This window comes from Microcaecilia unicolor, chromosome 1 (genome assembly GCF_901765095.1).
Source record: "Microcaecilia unicolor chromosome 1, aMicUni1.1, whole genome shotgun sequence".
NCBI lineage: Eukaryota > Metazoa > Chordata > Amphibia > Gymnophiona > Siphonopidae > Microcaecilia > Microcaecilia unicolor.
In genome coordinates, this window is record NC_044031.1 from 676,773,961 (window position 1) to 676,794,167 (window position 20,207).

A 20,207-nucleotide genomic window follows, 5' to 3' on the forward strand; every position below is an offset into this window, starting at 1 on the left:
TATTTCCCAGTCAATTTTCTCCATCTTTTGTACTCTCTCTAGACTCAAATTTTAACTATTTCTCTTTTCTTCTCAGCCTCTTTTCTAGTATCCACTTTTCTAGTGCATCACTGTCGCCCTCTCTCTCATCCACCTACCAACCCTCATCTCCATTGTTATACCTCTCATTCTCTCTCAAACCCAAGATACTTCTCTGTTTCTCTCCTTCCTCCCATAGTTATCTCCTTTTCTCAGACTTCTATGACTCCCATGTTACCACCTCATTAACCCTTTAATCCCTCTTCTCTTACCTCCCTCTCTAGCCCTTTTTCTCTGCCTCTCAATATTTGCATCAAAGGAGGTTGGCACTGAAATGGTGAATGAATACTGCATAGAAAGCTTATGGCTTAAGCAATTGCAGGCTCAGGTGGTTCTCCCTTATGTACTTTCTTCCAATTATTTCAGTATAAGATATTAAAAGAAAATTTTCATTTAAAGGATTTCCCATTATATGCTTTCTTTCAGTTACGGAAGTTTGCTTAGCAAAGCAAAATAAGAAAGGGTTCTCAAGAGCTCTGACTGAGTTAGAGAGGGAAGTATTCTTGAAAATTCAAATTACGGGTAGGAAATACTGGGCTTTAAGGGGGAGCCTCACTGGAGAGCCAATAGGAGCTTTGGGGCTTGGAGCAGGGAATTGTGGGAGGATATTAGTGAAGATGGTTTTGCATGAGGTGTGGAAGTGCTCCCTGTTGGTTAATATTGTAGCAGAAACAAACAGGAGACAGTCTACTGCAGAAGCAGAACAGACAACCAAACAGCAGAAGCGATCCAAGGAAGGACAAACACAGCAAGAATTTTGGGCTCTTGCCAGATACTTGTGACCTGGACTGGCCACTGTTGCACGCAGGATGCTGGGCTTGATGGACCTTCGGTCTGTCCCAGTATAGCAATACTTATGTACTTATCCAAAAGTCTTACTTGTTAGCTACTGACTTTTGGAATTGTACCAGAGCTTTTTCTATGCAGGTATTGCAGTACATGTATTGAATCTGTGAATGAATTGTAAAAACCTATGTGATTCCCGACAAAGACGCGACTCTGGGCAAGTCACTTAACCCTCCATTGCCCCATGTAAGCCGCATTGAGCCTGCCATGAGTGGGAAAGCGCGGGGTACAAATGTAACAAAAACAAAAACTTAGCCAGGTTAGGCCCTGTTTCCTTTATAGTTGACATTTGAATAAACTCTTGCTGTGTTTGTCCTTCCTTAGATCACTGCTGCTGTTTGGTTGTTGGTTGATATTGTAGGCCAACCATATAAAAGCTTCATTAGGGGGGTACTTGACACCAGCCAGACTTCAGGTAATGGGGTGTGGTGGGAATGATTTCTGGGTCATTCTATGCCAAGTGGTCTAAACCTTCCCACCATCATGTCTCCAATTTTGTTCAAATTTTATCTGTTGCGCGAGTCAGGTGTTAAACGAAGTTTCCCAAAATTTGAGGTCTCTAAATGCAATAGTTGCAGATCTAGACCCCCTTTTCTGAAAGGTTGTCAGTCCATGAGCGCATGACATTTACCAAAATGCCATTTTTGGGGTCTAATAAAATCCAAACACATTTATAAGAATGGCTAAAAAATTCAAATCCTGTACAGTTTTTGATGCTAATTCCGATGAAATACATTTTAACATTATGGATGCAAAATCCAGTCAAACAAGTTGACTCAAAGTGTGCATCAAAATTGGTCGCGACTCATCGGAACATATTTGGACCAATATTCAGACCGCAACAACTTCCATGCAAACAAAGATACGGACATGAAATTTTGAACAAGCATTATGCTTGTGCTGGACATAATACTGCCAGATTTGCAACTAACCAGCATCTATAACCGCCCTGCAGGATCTCTTCAAAGTTGACATTGTCAGGGCAAATGGTAAAATGTACCAAAGTTCAAATCCAATTATTAAAAAAGAGTCTGCCTGAATCAGCTTGTGAACAGTATCATCTGAAAGAGAAAATTGTGCTCTACAACACTGATATGTTTTTGTTTTGCAATGCCACCATTAAGTAGCCATTTTCAAAGTATGTTATATTTAGTACGCTTGATGCGCTAATTTTTCTTCATTTCTAGTAGAGGAGTGTGGTAGCCGTGTTAGTCCACTTCTATTGATAATCTTCATTTCTAGGAAATTGAGTCTTAATAGTCGCTTAAAAGTATTGATATAATCATTTATTCATTCGTATTTTATTCGTTGATTGTCCAATTGTTTATTGTGCGCTGTTATGGTGGATTGGAAACGTTTGTGAAACGTCAGTTGAACAGAAAGATGCTTTCATAAGCTTTATGCAGCCTCACGGTCCCGCTACTTCATTTTATTGGCCAGTAAGACGCGATACTTGCTGGATCCCAGAACAACTTATCATTGCTGTTATTCCAGCTCCATCAGTGACATCATCTGGTCGGCAATATAGTTTCCCTGAAACCGTTCTCTTGCAGATCAATGATGCTTTCAGAATGATGAAGTAACTGCAGTGAAGTAACTGAAGAAGGCAGGCTTGGGAACCTGCAGTGAAGTAACTGAAGGCGGCAGGCTTGGGAACCTGCAGTAAAGAAACCCACAATCAGGCTTGGGTGCCTGCAGTAAAGATACCCACCCGTGGCTGTTACTGCATGGCTATCAGGCGTGGCCCCTATGGTGATGGGGATGCTGGTTTCAATGTGATAACCAGTAATGGCTCAGCCATCATGGACCAACGCAATACATCGCGCACACAAAATATAACATACTTTGACCTGAGTAAATGGCTACTTAATGGTGGTATTGCAAAACAAAAACATATCAGTGTTGTAGAGCACAAATTTCTCTTTCAGAAGATACTGTTCACAAGCTGATTCAGGCAGACTCTTTTTTAATAATTGGATTTGAACTTTGGTACATTTTACCATTTGCGCTGACAATGCCAACTTTGAAGAGATCCTGCAGGGCGGTTATAGATGCTGGTTAGTTGCAAATCTGGCAGTATTATGTCCAGCAAAAGCATAATGCTTGTTCAAAATTTCAAGTCCGTATCTTTGTTTGCATGGAAGTTGTTGCGGTCTGAATATTGGTCCAAATATGTTCCGATGAGTCGCAACCAATTTTGATGCACACTTTGAGTCAACTTGTTTGACTGGATTTTGCATCCATAATGTTAAAATGTATTTCATCTGAATTAGAATCAAAAACTGTACAGGATTTGAATTTTGTAGCCATTCTTTGTCACGCGCTCATGGACTGACAACCTTTCAGAAAAGGGGGTCTAGATCTGCAACTATTGCATTTAGAGACCTCAAATTTTGGGAAACTTCGTTTAACACCTGACTCGCGCAACAGATAAAATTTGAACAAAACTGGAGAACATGATGGTGGGAACTTTTTTTTAATTTTAGACCACTTGGCATGGAATGACCCTTCTTCTTATGAGATTGTGAGCAGAAGGGGATCTTATCTCATACTTTGGGGTCATGCTCAATTAATTCAAGGATTCTGGGAGTATATTCAGAAAGAAATTAAAGCATTTGCACAGCTGGATGTTCCTGCTGAGCTGACGGTAAGGCTGTTTTGGTATATGCTACCTGAAAAATTGGGGGGAGGGGAGGCGGATAGACAGCAGCTCACCTGGCAAAAAATTAAGGATACTGGGAAGGAGTTATTCTTGCCAACTGGAAAAACCCATTCCTTAAGTGTAGAGAGGAGGTGGTTTGATGAAAGTGAACTTCTTTCTACCAAGGTGAATGTGAAAGAAGAGAAAATACAGAAATGGTGGGTTCCAGTATGGAAACATTCAGTGGATGAGACTTGTGGGAACAGAGAAGACTGGATTGGGTATATTGTTTAATGATATTCAGAGATGGAGGGAAAGATAGAGGGGTGGGAATTGTTGTGGAGTGATCTTATATAACAAAATGTTCACATTATCTGGGGTATTTGAAACCAATACAATTGTATGCTTATAATTGATACTTGATAGCTTGAACTTAAAAGTTACAAAAAGTGTACTTTAAAAAGAAAATTCAATCAACCACTGTTTTACCCTGCCACACCTACTGGAGGGGGACCCCATATACTACTGTTATAGTGGACATTGTTACATAGAGTCATAAGTTGTGCCAATTAGGAGTGTGGCCACCAGCATTATCAGAACCATGGAAGACATTAACCTATTCCTGCCTTCTCTGCCCATCATGCCCCTTCCTTTTCAGCTATTGAGTCCATTTCAAAAGGAAGATGAGTAGCCTAATCATTAGAGCAGAAAGCTAAGACACAGGGAAGCCAAGATTTCAGTTCTGCTTCTCCCTCTCATGCTCCTTGTGATCTTGAGCAAATCATTTCACCCTCCATTGCTTCAGGTACAAAATTTGGATTGCAAGGCCTTTTGGGAAGATACCAAAGTGTTCCTGAATTTGTAACTCACTTTTTTTTTTAATTATTTATTTATAAACCTTTTGAGATACATAATATTCAAAACAGAATAATATTACAAATTTGCAAACTTTCTTTCAATAGTAATTACAAATAAGGAAAATTGACTATATACCCATCGTCCACAATAATTAAGAAATGATCCAAGATTCATAGGAAATCAAGCTCAAAAAACAATTCAAATTAAAGCAAGAGCTGCGCTAGGCCCCATAGATTCACTCCTAAGTGCTATACAGTGTTCATTTGGGTCTAAACTTTCACAATTATACTCTCTTTACTTTTCAAAAAAATATCCAACTGATTAGGTTCAAAAAATTGGTATTGTTTAGTATGGTATAAAATCCTACAAACACAAGGAAATTTCAAAAGAAAATTAACCCCCAGGGCTATTGCCCTTGGGCGCAAAGCAAGAAATAATTTACGACGTTTTTGAGTTTCCCTTGATAAATCCGGGAAAACTCTTATTTTTGAACCTAAAAATAAAGAATTCAAGTGTCTTAAGGATAACCTAAGTACTGCATCTCGATCCAACTCTAGTGCAAAAGTCACTAACAAAGTAGTCCTTTGAGTGACCACCTCCAAAGAAGATTCCAGAAAGTCCGTTAAATTCATTGCATTTTGAGGGTTTAAATTTCCTGGGACTTGCCCAGCAATTTGAATATAATATGCCCTTGTGATTGGTGGCAGTGAATTTTCGGTCATTCCCAGAATATCAACAAGATATTTCTTAACCATCTGTACAGGAGAAAGAATGGGCGATTTTGGAAAGTTAATCATACGTAGGTTAAGTCTTTTGGATTGATTTTCCAGATATTCCATGCGTCTAGAAGCAAAGTTCCTTTCTTTTATTAATGTTTGATCCACAAGTTGCATTTTTTCAACTTTTTGAGAAAGAACTTTTACTTCAGTTGCATGAGACTCATTAATTTGAAATTGTTTGAGAGCAGACTGTGCCAAAACTTTAATAGTTTCATTATTCTTTGAAATAACCGATTGTAATGTAAAGAGGGTTGTGGAGTTCAGTTCCCAAAGTGACTCTAAGGTCACTACAGCCGGTTTTTCAAACTGACCTGCATTAAACACCAGGGGAGCCGCTTGAACTACTTGTTCCAGGATACTCACTGTTGCAGGGTCCACAACAGTCGCTGCTTTCTGCTCTGGAATCACCAGTTGTCCAGGAGATGATCTTTGTGCTGCCGTCGAGTTCCCTCCCTGCTCGTTCCCTTCACCACCTTGGGCTGAGGCTGCAGGACTCGGCTGGAAGCGCTCACTTCCTGGTTGAGGTGGCGCTGCACGAAAGACGGGGCTTAGAGAAGCCCCGTCGACACTGTCGGTTAGCGCCGAAACGCTAGCACCAGCAACAGGGGTTGAAGTCGATGGAGTTCCGGGCGTTATTCCAAAGCGCTCTAGTGTCGGCTGGGAGAGCGGGGGCTTTGCGCCAGGGTCTGAGGGGAAATCCCTGACTTTCCCTCGTCGCTTGCCCATCACAACAGCGGGAAAGGTAACTCCCTCCAGCTCTACTCTAGCGCCTCTAGAAACACGTCCGTAGCGCAAGTTCAAACCGTCGCCATCTTGGATCAGCCTGTAACTCACTTTAAGCTTACATAGTAACATAGTAGATGACGGCAGAAAAAGATCTGTATGGTCCATCCAGTCTGCCAAACAAGACAACTCATATGTGCTACTTTTTGTGTATACCCTACTTTGATTTGTACCTGTGCTCTTCAGGGCACAGACCGTATAAGTCTGCCCAGCACTATTCCTGCCTCCCACCACCAGCTCTGGCACAGACCGTATAAGTCTGCCCAGCACTATCCCCACCTCCCAACCACCAGCCCCGCCTCCCGATCTCGACTAAGCTCCTGAGAATCCATTCCTTCTGAACAGGATTCCTTTATGCTTATCCCACGCATGTTTGAATTCCATTACCGTTTTTATCTCCACCACCTCCCGCGGGAGGACATTCCAAGCATCCACTACTCTCTCCGTGAAAAAATACTTCCTGACATTTTCTTGAGTCTGCCCCCCTTCAATCTCATTTCATGTCCTCTCGTTCTACCTCCTTCACATCTCCGGAAAAGGTTCGTTTGCGGATTAATACCTTTCAAATATTTGAATGCCTGTATCATATCACCCCTGTTTCTCCTTTCCTCCAGAGTATACATGTTTAGTTCAGCAAGTCTCTCCTCATATGTCTTGTACCGCAAATCCCATACCATTCTCGTAGCTTTTCTTTGCACCGCTTCAATTCTTTTTACCTCCTTAGCAAGATACGGCCTCCAAAACTGAACACAATACTCCAGGTGGGGCCTCACCAACGACTTATACAGGGGCATCACCACCCCCTTTCTTCTGCTGGTCACACCTCTCTCTATATAGCCTAACAACCTTCTAGCTACGGCCACCGCCTTGTCACACTGTTTCGTCGTCTTCAAATCCTCAGATACTATCACCCCAAGATCCCTCTCCCCGTCCGTACCTATCAGACTCTCCCCGCCTAACACATACATCTCCCGTGGATTTCTATTCCCTAAGTGCATCACTTTGCATTTCTTCGCATTGACTTTTAATTGCCAAACCTTAGACCATTCTTCTAGCTTCCTCAGATCCTTTTTCATGTTTTCCACTCCCTCCCAGGTGTCCACTCTGTTACAGATCTTAGTATCATCCGCAAATAGGCAAATTTTACCTTCTAACTCTTCAGCAATGTCACTCACAAATATATTGAACAGAATCGGCCCCAGCACCGATCCCTGAGGCACTCCACTACTCACCTTTCCCTCCTCCGAGCGAATTCCATTCACCACCACCCTCTGGCGTCTGTCCGTCAACCAGTTCCTAATCCAGTTCACCACTTCGGGTCCTATCTTCAGCCCATCCAGTTTATTTAAGAGCCTCCTGTGGGAGAACCGTGTCAAAAGCTTTGCTGAAATCTAAGTAGATTACGTCCATAGCTCATCCCTGATTCAATTCTCCTGTCACCCAATCAAAGAACTCAATGAGATTCGTTTGGCACGATTTCCCTTTGGTAAAACCATGTTGTCTCGGATCTTGCAACTTATTGGCTTCCAGGAAATTCACTATCCTTTCCTTCAGCATTGCTTCCATTACTTTTCCAGTAACCGAAGTGAGGCTTACCGGCTTGTAGTTTCCAGCTTCTTCCCTATCACCACTTTTGTGAAGAGGGACCACATCCGCTGTTCTCCCATCCCTCGGAACCTCTCCCGTCTGCAAGGATATATTAAACAAATCTTTAAGAGGACCTGCCAAAACCTCTCTCAGCTCCCTCAATATCCTGGGGTGGATCCCGTCCGGTCCCATGGCTTTGTCCACCTTTAGCTTTTCAAGTTGTTGATACACACTCTCTTCCGTGAACGGTGCTCTATCCACTTCATTCTCATTTGTACTTTTTCAAGTAATTAAATCTATTATCCAATGAACATGTATTTTGAGGACATTGGAGCCTGGAAAATGGACCTATTAAGCTTAAAAATCTTTTCAACAATTTTTTCCATGTGCCTGCTCAAACTACCATTCAAGAATGCTGCTCCTTGTAAAAGAATAGGTTTATACTTTAAAAAACCATTAAAGTACTATTTAGCCAAGAGCAGGGGCAGCTGAGTTCCACTGGTCCATTCTTGCCTTTGATAACTATCAACATTAAAAATAAAAAAAAACTTTGCAAAGGGGTCCTTTATAGCTTTACTGAACCCTTTCCTTTTCCATATTCCCCATACTGTAAGAAGAATAGTAAGATACACTGGATATGGAAAGTCTCTTAAATTAAACAAAAAAAAACAAAAAAAAAAAACAAAAAAAGAAAGAGAGAGAAAGAGATAGACTTCCATCATGCCCTTTTCTGGTTTGTCTCCAAAAACGGTCCACCACCACCCATTTCATTAATAGTCTTATGACTGATTCTGTGAATAATCAATGTTTTTGGATACCCTCCTTCTCTTTAGAATAAGTAGCCAACTTCTCTAAGAAGAACTCCACTCTAGACAGAATCCAAGGTTATAAGAACTCCGAAGAGGGAATAAAGAATTTCCAGAGTTGCAAAATCTTTTTGAAGAGTCTAAATTCCTTTCAAGCTTAAATGCACACCCTCTAGTCAGACATTCCATGTAACATAGTAACATAGTAGATGACGGCAGAAAAAGACCTGCACGGTCCATCTAGTCTGCCAAGATAAACTCATGTGTATACCTTACCTTGATTTGTACCTGTCTTTCTCAGGGCACAGACCGTATAAGTCTGCCCAGCAGTTTTTCCTGCCTCCCAACCACCTGTCCCGCCTTCCATCACCGGCTCTGGCACAGACCGTATAAGTCTGCCCTCCCCTATCCTCGCCTCCCAACCACCAACCCCTCTTCCCCCCACCTGCTCTGCCACCCAATTGTAGCTAAGCTTCTGAGGATCTATTCCTTCTGCACAGGATTCCTTTATGCACATCCCACGCATGTTTGAATTCCGCTACCGTTTTCATCGCTACCACCTCCCGCGGGAGGGCATTCCAAGCATCCACCACCCTCTCCGTGAAAAAATACTTCCTGACATCTTTCCTGAGTCTGCCCCCCTTCAATCTCATTTCATGTCCTCTCGTTCTACCGCCTTCCCATCTCCGGAAAAGATTAGTAAACACTACTGCTCTTCAACCAATCTTATCCGTCCCCAGTAAACATTGGCCCACCCACGCACCATGTACTGAACAAATGTCTGCTATATGACCATCCTGTTTCTTTATGCAAGTACACAAATGCAAGCGGGAAGGAATTTTGGGAGGAATGAGGCATCATAAGAATTCTTCCTAAACTGCCATTGGTCTGTCAAGCCAGCAGGTGGTGATGTACATTCCATAGTACAAGTGGACAAATATGTAAATGATTATCTCAGAAGTTAGCATATGCTTAGCAGACACAATAGGTTCACCCCTGCTTCAATCGCTTCACTGGCTTCCTATTCACCAGCATTTTCAGTTTAAGAATCTGTGCTTAACCTTTAAGGCACTCCATTTGGGAATCCTATCCTATCTTTCCAATCTGATTTCTCCCTATACTCCTACTATTAGCAGCTCAGTTCCCTGGACACCCATCGCCTGATGCTTCCCTTGCCCTGCATCGCCCACTATGAATCTACCAGACATTCAGCATTTTTCTTCTTGGCCCCTAGTCTTTGAAAGTCCATACCTTATCCAGTACGTAGTTCACTTAGTTTCAAATCATTTAAAAAGGCTTTGAAGGCATTTTATTTTGAGAAGGCCTTCTCCCTTACCCAGTGCTGATTTCAATAGGGAAAGCGAACTGTGAGGAATAGCAGCTAATCCCCCTCCATGATATGTGGATTTAAAAAAAAAAGTTTCTCTCTCTCCCCTTCCTAGTCCTGTTTTGATATGAATGATTCTTTGTCTGTGTCTTCCTTCCATCATTTAATGGTGTTCTTTTCTATTACATGTTTTTAGACTGTAAACCCTCTTGACCTTGCTGAAAAGTCAGTATAGAAAGTTCCTAATAAACTATACTTCATTTGAAAGAATGAGAAGCATATTGTGGTTAGAGTTTTCACTTAGGAAAGACAAGACAATGAGCACCACAATGCACTAGAATGAAAATTAAAAGAGTTGTAGAAACAATTCTAGTATATTCTAAATTACTTGGAACCAGTTTAGTAATGTTACACAGAGAAGATACATGGTATCAGCCATCATCACTACAGAACAAATTTGATTCTTAAAATAAGTTTACATATTCTAGACAGAGAATATAATATACTGAACTGTTGAAATACTTCTTCATCCAACACTCTTGATATTTTTCTATAAACAGGAGAATGGAGGTGGGCATTAATTATTGAACAATTATAAAACCTGTTGACAATCTTTGAAATAGGGAAGAACAGCAAAATCATGTCATGACTATTCCCTCATTTTAAGGAACCAATAAACCTAGTCTGGAGGAAAACCCAAGAATTAAGGTTAGGATTAAGGACTGTATTTTGAAATCACATGTTCCATCATTGATCTTCTGTAGAAGCACACCAACCTGTTCCAAAAGCTAGCTACTTTGCCATGCTCCCTGTGGGGATATAACATTAGAAACACAGGAATCCATGTCCCTCTTTAGCAGAGGTATCATCCCACTAGGTGGTATGCTCTTCAACCTCCTCTATACTCACTTGAGATCTACTCTGATAGTGCTTCAACAGTTTCAGTGTGTGATGGATGCATCATCATAAAGAGAATTGGTGGTTCTTTGGCAAGTGCAATACACCAACAGTGAAAGTAACTTCATTAAAAATATGTACTCTTCAAGAAAAATGTATGAACATGCATTTTTAAAAGAAATTTTAATGTACTGTATTGCATTGCTATCAATCCATTAGAAGCATTTCACCTGAATCAACTAGCCTGGCAAGTAGCTTTCAACAAAGGCATTTGTTGTAAAGTTGGGCAGACTCATACCTGTTCATCATCCATCCCCTTCTCCATGTAGTACAGTTTGTAGTTCTGAATCTCTCCATTCCCAGACAGTGGTTTGTCCCAGCTGACAGTGATTGAGGTGGGCTGACTAGCAAAAGCTTGGAGATTGGGAGCTGGACCTGGGACTTGAACTGGAATACAAATACCACCCCAAACTTGTGTAAGTTTAATTTTTCAACCATCAACTCTGACAGCAAAACATAAGTGAAAACATGGAAGATCTGCACATTTACAACATAATAAAAATCATACAGCTTATTCTGATCCCATACATTGTATGTTTTCAATAGCAGGCTGCCTCAAAGAGTGGCTTTTGATGAATGGTAGATTGCCTCAAAGAGTGGTTTTTGATCAATGGTAGATTGCCTCAAAGAGTGGCTTTTGATCAATGGCAGGTTGCCTCAGAGTGGCTTTTGATCAATGGCAGGTTGCCTCAGAGTGGCTTTTGATCAATGGCAATCTTTAGCATCCTGGGTGGGTTTGCTTTCATATACATAACAGGTTTTGGTGCCATCAAAAATAAAGCTCATAGAAAAGGAAGTAGTATAAGCTACAATTCAAATTTTGAGAAATCAAATATAAACTGAGCAAATAATGTACAAGTTTTATGCTGACAAACTTATCTCAATATTTCATTTAAAAAATGAATGTAACCTGCTCAAACAGAACTTGAACAGTCAGTCTAGAAGCTGTTTATGTATATGCCACAATACAACATGTATTGTCATGATGTTTGGGGGTAAAAATAGTCTCTGAAGTCCTGACAGCTAAGAGAATGACAGAGATGCTAATGCACAATTTATTAAGTGGTTACTGTGGCACTCAATGCTTAAGCTGTTACCTTGGAAAAATGGTGCCACTTTGACTTCCTTCTTGGTATTGATAACAATGTGCTATTGCTGACAGCTAGGATATAGCTAAATCCATTTCTTAGTCAAACAGGAAGCTGCTGCTATACTACAGATCTTCAGTAGGATCAAAGACCAGTTACAATGAAAACCTTATGCTCTCTAGTCCTGGGGCTCTCAACCTAGTTCTCAGCACACACCCAGCCACTCAAATTGTCAGGATACCCATGATGGAACATGCATGAGATAGATTTGAATACAATGGTGCATACAATGGAGCTAGTGCATGCAAATTTCTCATTTGTATATTTATTAAGGATATCTTCAAAACCAGACTGGCTTGGCATGTCCCAAGGGCCATGTTGAGACCCTTGCTTTAGTCACAGACTGTAGAGAAGAAAAAAAAAAAACCCTGAACATTATTTTCACCTCTTGCAGGTATGCCATGCTATTCAACAGTATTATGTACCCAGTTTCAGGGTTTTTTTTTTTCCTGAAGCAGATGCTTGCAGCGTAAAACTGCTTTTGTACTGATGGATATGGTACAAGTTAAACTCTTAAAAGCTAATTGAAAAAATGATTCATGACCAAATAAAGAAACAAGTGTTAGCATGAACTCAGTTTAGCTCTTTCCCCATGAATGAACAGGGCTAATTAAAATGTTAGTAGCACTATTTAGATCAGAAATTGATGATTTTAAGCTTGCTTTATTTCAGGGGGTTGTCTCCCTTAGCTACTAAATAATGGGCTCCTTTTATTAGATGGTAACAGAGGTTAGAATCAGAGAAGGGTTTCCTAATAACACCGAATGTATTGTACTCATATTTTAATGTTGTAAATAATGTACTGCTTCATTCTATATCCATTCCATAGGTGCTTCTAATATGCAGGGACATGCAAAATGCAGAAACAAACAACAATTCACTAATGCACTTACTTAGTATGCAGACTGCATCAGTGGGTTTGTAAAGGGATGGCACTGGTTGTATGCAAATATATACTATGAGTTAAGCATTTTGAAGATGTGGAATAACTTAATGTTAGCAAAAAGTTTATAGCTTTTAATTTTCCACCATTTATTAACTAACCATCGTTGAATTATTTGTGAAACCTGTGAAAATTAAGTGGTCTTCATTATGTTTATCATATATAAACATTTCTGATTTGAGTGTCATCTCAGTAACACCACCATAGACCATCTAAAAATCCTACAGAAGTCATTCAGGCTCTATGAAGCAAATCTACCATACCAAAACTGCACAACTTTCAGGAGTCATACAAGGGCCCACCTAGGAAATAGCAGCACCATAAATATTGCAATGCGTACTAGAACATTAGTTCACCTATTAGGAATACTGAACAATCGCAGAATGCTACACATCCCTAAACAGATGTTCAGGGGGAAATCGTATAAAGCAATTTTTGTGCATATGTGGTGACATACATGTATAGGTGGCCTCCTATATTCCAACTGTTGTAAAAGAATGTACGATGACCTGATGGTGTGCATTTTGTTAATAGGCTTGTATAGGGGTGGAGTTTGGGCAGACCACACACGTATAGATTAATTTCAAGTAATGTGTAGATTAGCATATTTTATATAGCTATGGAGAGGGAAGTATAAATGTCCACACTAGCAATATAACCATACTTCTATTTGCACGCTCAGCACTTTTTGTTATTTCTTGTGTTAACTGATCTCAGTGGTAACTTTTTTCCATGAGCCACTCTGCTCACGGTTCACCTTGCCTCCTCATCAGTCTTAAAGAAATTGTATTCATTTTACAATAACTTTTAAATTATATATCTTTTTATTTTTTATCCCTTATATAAATACTGGAAACAAAATTAAGATAAAAATGAACCACCTTTTTATCATCAGTTCTCAGTCCCAGATCCGCTGCCAACACGGACCATGTTTCACTTGGCATTAAGCCAACTGCTTCATCAGGTTGTGGACCTTAAGCATTAGTTGCCTGACATTTCTCATAATGCCGTTCTTTAGGAGACAGCAAAATGGCTGCTAAACATGTTGGGGCTCCTACAGTATTTGTATGTAATATGTAAACCACTTTGGTTGTAACACAGATATATCAAGAATCTCGTACCAAACGTGTAGACACACATGCCTGTCTCCTTTCTGCATACAGCACGATCTTTATAAGGTGGGAATTAAGATGTAACATGTAGAATATGGATAATCAGGCCTTGTTTTGTGCAGCACACACATTGGTTATAGCACTACCTCGTTTTCTCCCTCCTAAGTTGCCTCCTTTGGAGTTTTTCCATCCTTTGGTGGGGCTTTCACTGCCTTTCTAGCTTTTCTTTCAACTATACGAGTCCTCTTCCATGTTCACATTGCCCTATCTGCAGAGGTTGGTTTGACACACATTTTAGAAAATGCAGATGTGCCTTGTACTTGAAAAAGTTGAAAGAATCACTGCTTGAAAAGAATAGCCAAGAAAGAGGGATCTATTTATTATTCTTTACCTAACATTATGGGATCAGTTATTGAACTATGTTAATAATAGTCCTAATGATAACTGGGGTATTATGGTGAAGAAATGTATCCAAGTGAAACCCTACTTGTCCTTTTTTGCCCAAGTATGCTGTCCCCAAGGTCTATACAAAAGACTTCTCTGCTGCCTCATCCATGGTAACAGGTAATCATCAGTGGCAGTCACAGAGCATAGGGTCTATGAGGCAGCATGTGATCATCAAAGCTTCCACAGTGGCTCTGCCTTCCTTATTGAATAGGAAGCCTGTGCTTGGGGAGGAAAGGGAACCACTGAAGATCTTGAGAGTTCACAGGTCCCCATACTCTGACTCCAACTGCCCTTTCCAGGGAGGGAAGAAGGGAAGATATGACATGGATAAAAGGTTGAGGGAAAAGTCCAATAGTCAGGGCCAGCCAATTTGAGTCTCTTGCTTCAGCAAGGACATTTTTAAGTAAATATAAACAACAAATACTAGCTGTACCATGAGTAGTCTCCTTTTCCACTTTCATTGTTTTTAATAACTTTTCATGCCTTTCCTTACACTCTAAAGTATGTAACATAAAATACACCCAAACATGCAAACCCCCCAAAATACTGTAATTCCATTAATCCTCTATTATAAATGTAATTTTAAACAGTAGACTCCCCTATGCCACTACTAGTACACCTGCCATGCCATGTTTTCTCATAACCCTCCTCACTTTGTAATGCCCATGGTAGTGACGCACAAGAAGAGTAGACAGAGGCAAACCACATTTCAGTTTTGGTTACAGTGCCGAAGCCAGCACAAAAACCTTTTCCTGCCCAATTTCTGTTTTGGTCAAAAGGTTATTTCAATTTTCAGTCATGCTTTTTGTTTCGACCAAAAAAGACCCATGGAAGCCAAAAATGTGTGCTTTGTCCTATTTGTCTCCCTCCCCCTCCTGGACCCCCGCCCCAAGTGCCTCCCCCTCCCTATCCATAGGTTCCCCAGGCCTATCTTACAGTACCTGGTGGTCTAGCGGTGTAGTTGGGGCAGGCGTGATCCCCAGTTACTCATGCCCATTTTGGCTCTGCTCTCAAAATGTCTGACACGACTGGGGCATCACTCCTGCCCCTGACTACACCATTAGACCACCAGGGGATTGTAAGGTAGTCCTGAAGGGGGAGGAGGCTACTATGTATTTTTCTTTTTTCTATACTATAATTGCAATGGAGTCATGATCTTACATATTAGTTTACATGGTAAATAGAGTGCTCCAAATAAATGTTTTTGAAACAAAATTTTAACTGGAATTTAATCTATAAATTTGGGATAAGCTCCTTAGGAATTAGCCTTTCTGTGGAGTTATGACATCAGCTGTAACCCAGAGTGCACAAAATCAGCTACTGTGGAGGCAATTTTACTTGGAAGTAAAATATGGTCTTTCATTATTTAAATCATCATATTCTGGCTTGGATAGCAGACTGCAAGCTCTGACTCCACAACAACTCTCACTGGTTCACATTCACAAAACCAAATTTGAGTTTTCAGTTTTGGCTTTGGCTGAAACCAGGTGATGAGTTTTGGCTGCAGTTTCAGTGGCAATTTCAGCTTCAGCTGAAACTTAAAAAAGCAGTTTTTGTCGGCCTTGAAGCAGAAATATGGTGTTGACCTGGAACAATACAAGGGTTCCTCTCACTTTTGTCTAGTTCAGCAAGGGTGAGTTGGCCACCAATTCTCAGAAAGCAATTGTTGTTGACGAAAGGGTTCAACTTCTGCAGAGGACTCTTCATCTCAACTGATCCTTTTCAATTCCTGAGTATATATTTTTTTGTTGTATGCAGCATAGAACAACATTCTCTGTTCAGGAAAGTTAATTGATAGCGAGGCTTTGTGCAAAGGTGCCAGTGAAGGAAGGTTTCTGGTGTTCTGTCAAATGGTTGATAAAATGAAAGCACAATATGGATAAGGTGTACTATGGGTCTTCTGAGCTTTGCCCAATTTAAGAATCAAACTCACAGATTATATCCAGAAATAATGCTAGTAGCAAAAGCAGTTATTTCTGAACCAACTCCAGAATCAGATTGAGAGTCTACAAAGCTCAAGAGTTCTCTGAAGCTGAAGGTGTATGATCAAGTTTTAAAAGAAAATCTGACCCTGTCAACCACGTTGTACTCATTAGATGGGACACTGCTGGGTTTTGGTTGATGGGCACACAATACTATTGCTCTGGTCATGTTGGCTTTCGTATATGCATGGCCCATGTTGCTTATATATACACAGAACCTACTGGGGATTTGATTGCATATGTATCCCAGCACTACCTGGCTGGAGGTATACAATTTGGCTATGTATAACAGAATTTTCATTTAATATCAGCTCTGCAATCTCTACTGCTAATTCTGCTATATACATTCCAGATGTGGACTGGTGTGATTAGGCTGTGGAGCTAACTTAGCTTTGCCAAAAATGAAACTCAGATAAGGGGTGCCTTCTGTATCTGTTACTATCAAGTAGGCCACTGCGGCTATTGCCTTCCTAGATGTGTCTGCGAAAATACAACTTTCCACAGCAGGTAGTACTGAGTGGCATAACAGTATACAGTGGTGGAAATAAGTATTTGATCCCTTGCTGATTTTGTAAGTTTGCCCACTGACAAAGACATGAGCAGCCCATAATTGAAGGGTAGGTTATTGGTAACAGTGAGAGATAGCACATCACAAATTAAATCCGGAAAATCACATTGTGGAAAGTATATGAATTTATTTGCATTCTGCAGAGGGAAATAAGTATTTAATCCCTCTGGCAAACAAGACCTAATACTTGGTGGCAAAACCCTTGTTGGCAAGCACAGCGGTCAGACGTCTTCTGTAGTTGATGATGAGGTTTGCACACATGTCAGGAGGAATTTTGGTCCACTCCTCTTTGCAGATCATCTCTAAAACATTAAGAGTTCTGGGCTGTCGCTTGGCAACTCGCAGCTTCAGCTCCCTCCATAAGTTTTCAATGGGATTAAGGTCTGGTGACTGGCTAGGCCACTCCATGACCCTAATGTGCTTCTTCCTGAGCCACTCCTTTGTTGCCTTGGCTGTATGTTTTGGGTCATTGTCGTGCTGGAAGACCCAGCCACGACCCATTTTTAAGGCCCTGGCGGAGGGAAGGAGGTTGTCACTCAGAATTGTACGGTACATGGCCCCATCCATTCTCCCATTGATGCGGTGAAGTAGTCCTGTGCCCTTAGCAGAGAAACACCCCCAAAACATAACATTTCCACCTCCATGCTTGACAGTGGGGACGGTGTTCTTTGGGTCATAGGCAGCATTTCTCTTCCTCCAAACACGGCGAGTTGAGTTCATGCCAAAGAGCTCAATTTTTGTCTCTTCTGACCACAGCACCTTCTCCCAATCACTCTCGGCATCATCCAGGTGTTCACTGGCAAACTTCAGATGGGCCGTCACATGTGCCTTCCGGAGCAGGGGGACCTTGCGGGCACTGCAGGATTGCAATCCGTTATGTCGTAATGTGTTACCAATGGTTTTCGTGGTGACAGTGGTCCCAGCTGCCTTGAGATCATTGACAAGTTCCCCCCTTGTAGTTGTAGGCTGATTTCTAACCTTCCTCATGATCAAGGATACCCCACGAGGTGAGATTTTGCGTTGAGCCCCAGATCTTTGTCGATTGACAGTCATTTTGTACTTCTTCCATTTTCTTACTATGGCACCAACAGTTGTCTCCTTCTCGCCCAGCGTCTTACTGATGGTTTTGTAGCCCATTCCAGCCTTGTGCAGGTGTATGATCTTGTCCCTGACATCCTTAGACAGCTCCTTGCTCTTGGCCATTTTGTAGAGGTTAGAGTCTGACTGATTCACTGAGTCTGTGGACAGGTGTCTTTCATACAGGTGACCATTGCCGACAGCTGTCTGTCATGCAGGTAACGAGTTGATTTGGAGCATCTACCTGGTCTGTAGGGGCCAGATCTCTTACTGGTTGGTGGGGGATCAAATACTTATTTCCCTCTGCAGAATGCAAATAAATTCATATACTTTCCACAATGTGATTTTCCGGATTTAATTTGTGATGTGCTATCTCTCACTGTTACCAATAACCTACCCTTCAATTATGGGCTGCTCATGTCTTTGTCAGTGGGCAAACTTACAAAATCAGCAAGGGATCAAATACTTATTTCCACCACTGTATGTATGTGGAATGTGAAACTGTTCAAGGATTTGTTAGGAATACTTCCCACTCTTGTATCTTTTCTTGAGGTAGTGGGGGTATAGAGGTCACTGGTGCTCAGTGAAAGTTCTCCTAACAGGGATTTTCCTGGAATGGTGACTGCAGTTGTACAGTGTGTTGACTGTGGACAAAACAATTCAATGAGTATATGGTTTCTTTTGAATTGAGACTTGGAAGCTGAAGACATTCTTTTTAGGTTCCAACTCAGTCTGAAAGTGTTTCCAAACTCAAATCCAAGTTAAGTTCTTAGCATGATTTTCTGAATGCTCTATTTTAGCATTGATGAAGGCTATTTTGTGGAGTCTCAGATTGGCCTCTGCTAACATTGCCTGCATTATTTTTAATAAGTCAATGGCTTCTTCAGTGGGATATTCTGTTTTGTCTGTAGTAGGGGGAATTCAGAAGGTGTAGGATGTTGTGAATAACATCTGTCATGCACAAATATGAGTTTCCTTGTATTTCTGAATTGGTTAGCTGCTCACTTGGGAAATGACTAGTCTTGTTTGCTTCAGACACATAGAATGAGAAGGTAGGATCATTTCTCCTCTTTGTCAAATCTCTGATGAACCTTGCAAAGATGCAAAATGAGGGAATTTCTCTTGATGATCTTCTCTGTACTTTGAATCATATGATGAACATTTTTCCCTCAAGTCATACAGAAGCTTCTCTAAAATGGGCCTTATGCCCCAAGACAAGCCCTATGAGGCATGGATCGGCTTTGGCTGCCTCCAACTCTTGAAGCAGATCCCCTAGATCTTACAATTTGTGACTCTCTCTGCTAAATATTTTTTAGAAGGTTCTCCATTTCTGTGATTGACACATTCTCAATCACTTTTGGACTGCCACAGTAATGCCCTAGCCTTTTCTATATCTTGGCTAGCCCTTCAGAAGGGTTATTCAGATGGGAACATTTTAATCCCTTCACATGTTCTGTTGACTCACACCTCAGCCATCTCAACATCAGATTCATCTTTTCCTTTGGAATGAGGTTCAGATGTGATTTGTCATCCTTGAATGTCAGCTTTCCATGTCCTATAGTGCTCAGGAGGCCACTGAACTTGTTAAGGCCTGTGATTATAAGTTATCTGCAAATCATGTACTTTACCGGCTCTGATCTGTTGATGCCTCCATCTGAATGGAAAAGGCATTTGTGGGCAGCTGTAGTATGACCTGCCCCATAGCTCATTATCTGCTTTGCTGTTCTTGAACAATGGCATGGGGTGCAGTTGTTCAGATGTCCTCTGATTTGAGTAAAGGGTGTTGGCTGATGCCCTTGCCCAGATCTGTCATGCACTAAATCTCCATAGAACACTGGGATGTGCAGTTCAAGTGAAACATTTTCTCTGGTGCACATACCTAGATTGTGAGCCAGTTGTAGTGCATCTATATACATGCAAGTGCATGGAACACTGCAGTGGCAGTTGGCATCTATGGCATAATGTGCATTAGGTATTTCTTTCTGGTGAGGCAGCTACTGATAGAGGACATATTCCCTTGGTATCTGAGAACTCCTGGCTCACATTGAGCTTGTGTGCTAGCATGCTCCGAGATATTAATCAAAACATTTTTTTCTACACTAAGCAGGGTCTTAGGAGGCAATGTGGCAAATCTGGCTCTCCCCACCATCATGCCTTCTAGCTGCTTCAATGTTCTTGAACTGGATCTCAACAGCAGCCACTCCTCCTTCTTGCTGAAACACTTCCATACCAACAACCAATTCAGCTTCTCTGTGTTTAGTCACAGCA

The 20,207-nt window shown here is 41.1% G+C and overlaps 1 protein-coding gene across 1 annotated transcript in view; it reads right to left on the reverse strand.

The window, feature by feature from the left end:
- Positions 1–20,207, reverse strand: part of NEO1 (neogenin 1) — a 740,505-nt gene that overhangs the window by 121,717 nt on the left and 598,581 nt on the right. Inside the window, 1 exon segment of the mRNA XM_030191504.1 lies at positions 10,901–11,049. Coding sequence (XP_030047364.1) covers positions 10,901–11,049 — 149 coding nt within the window.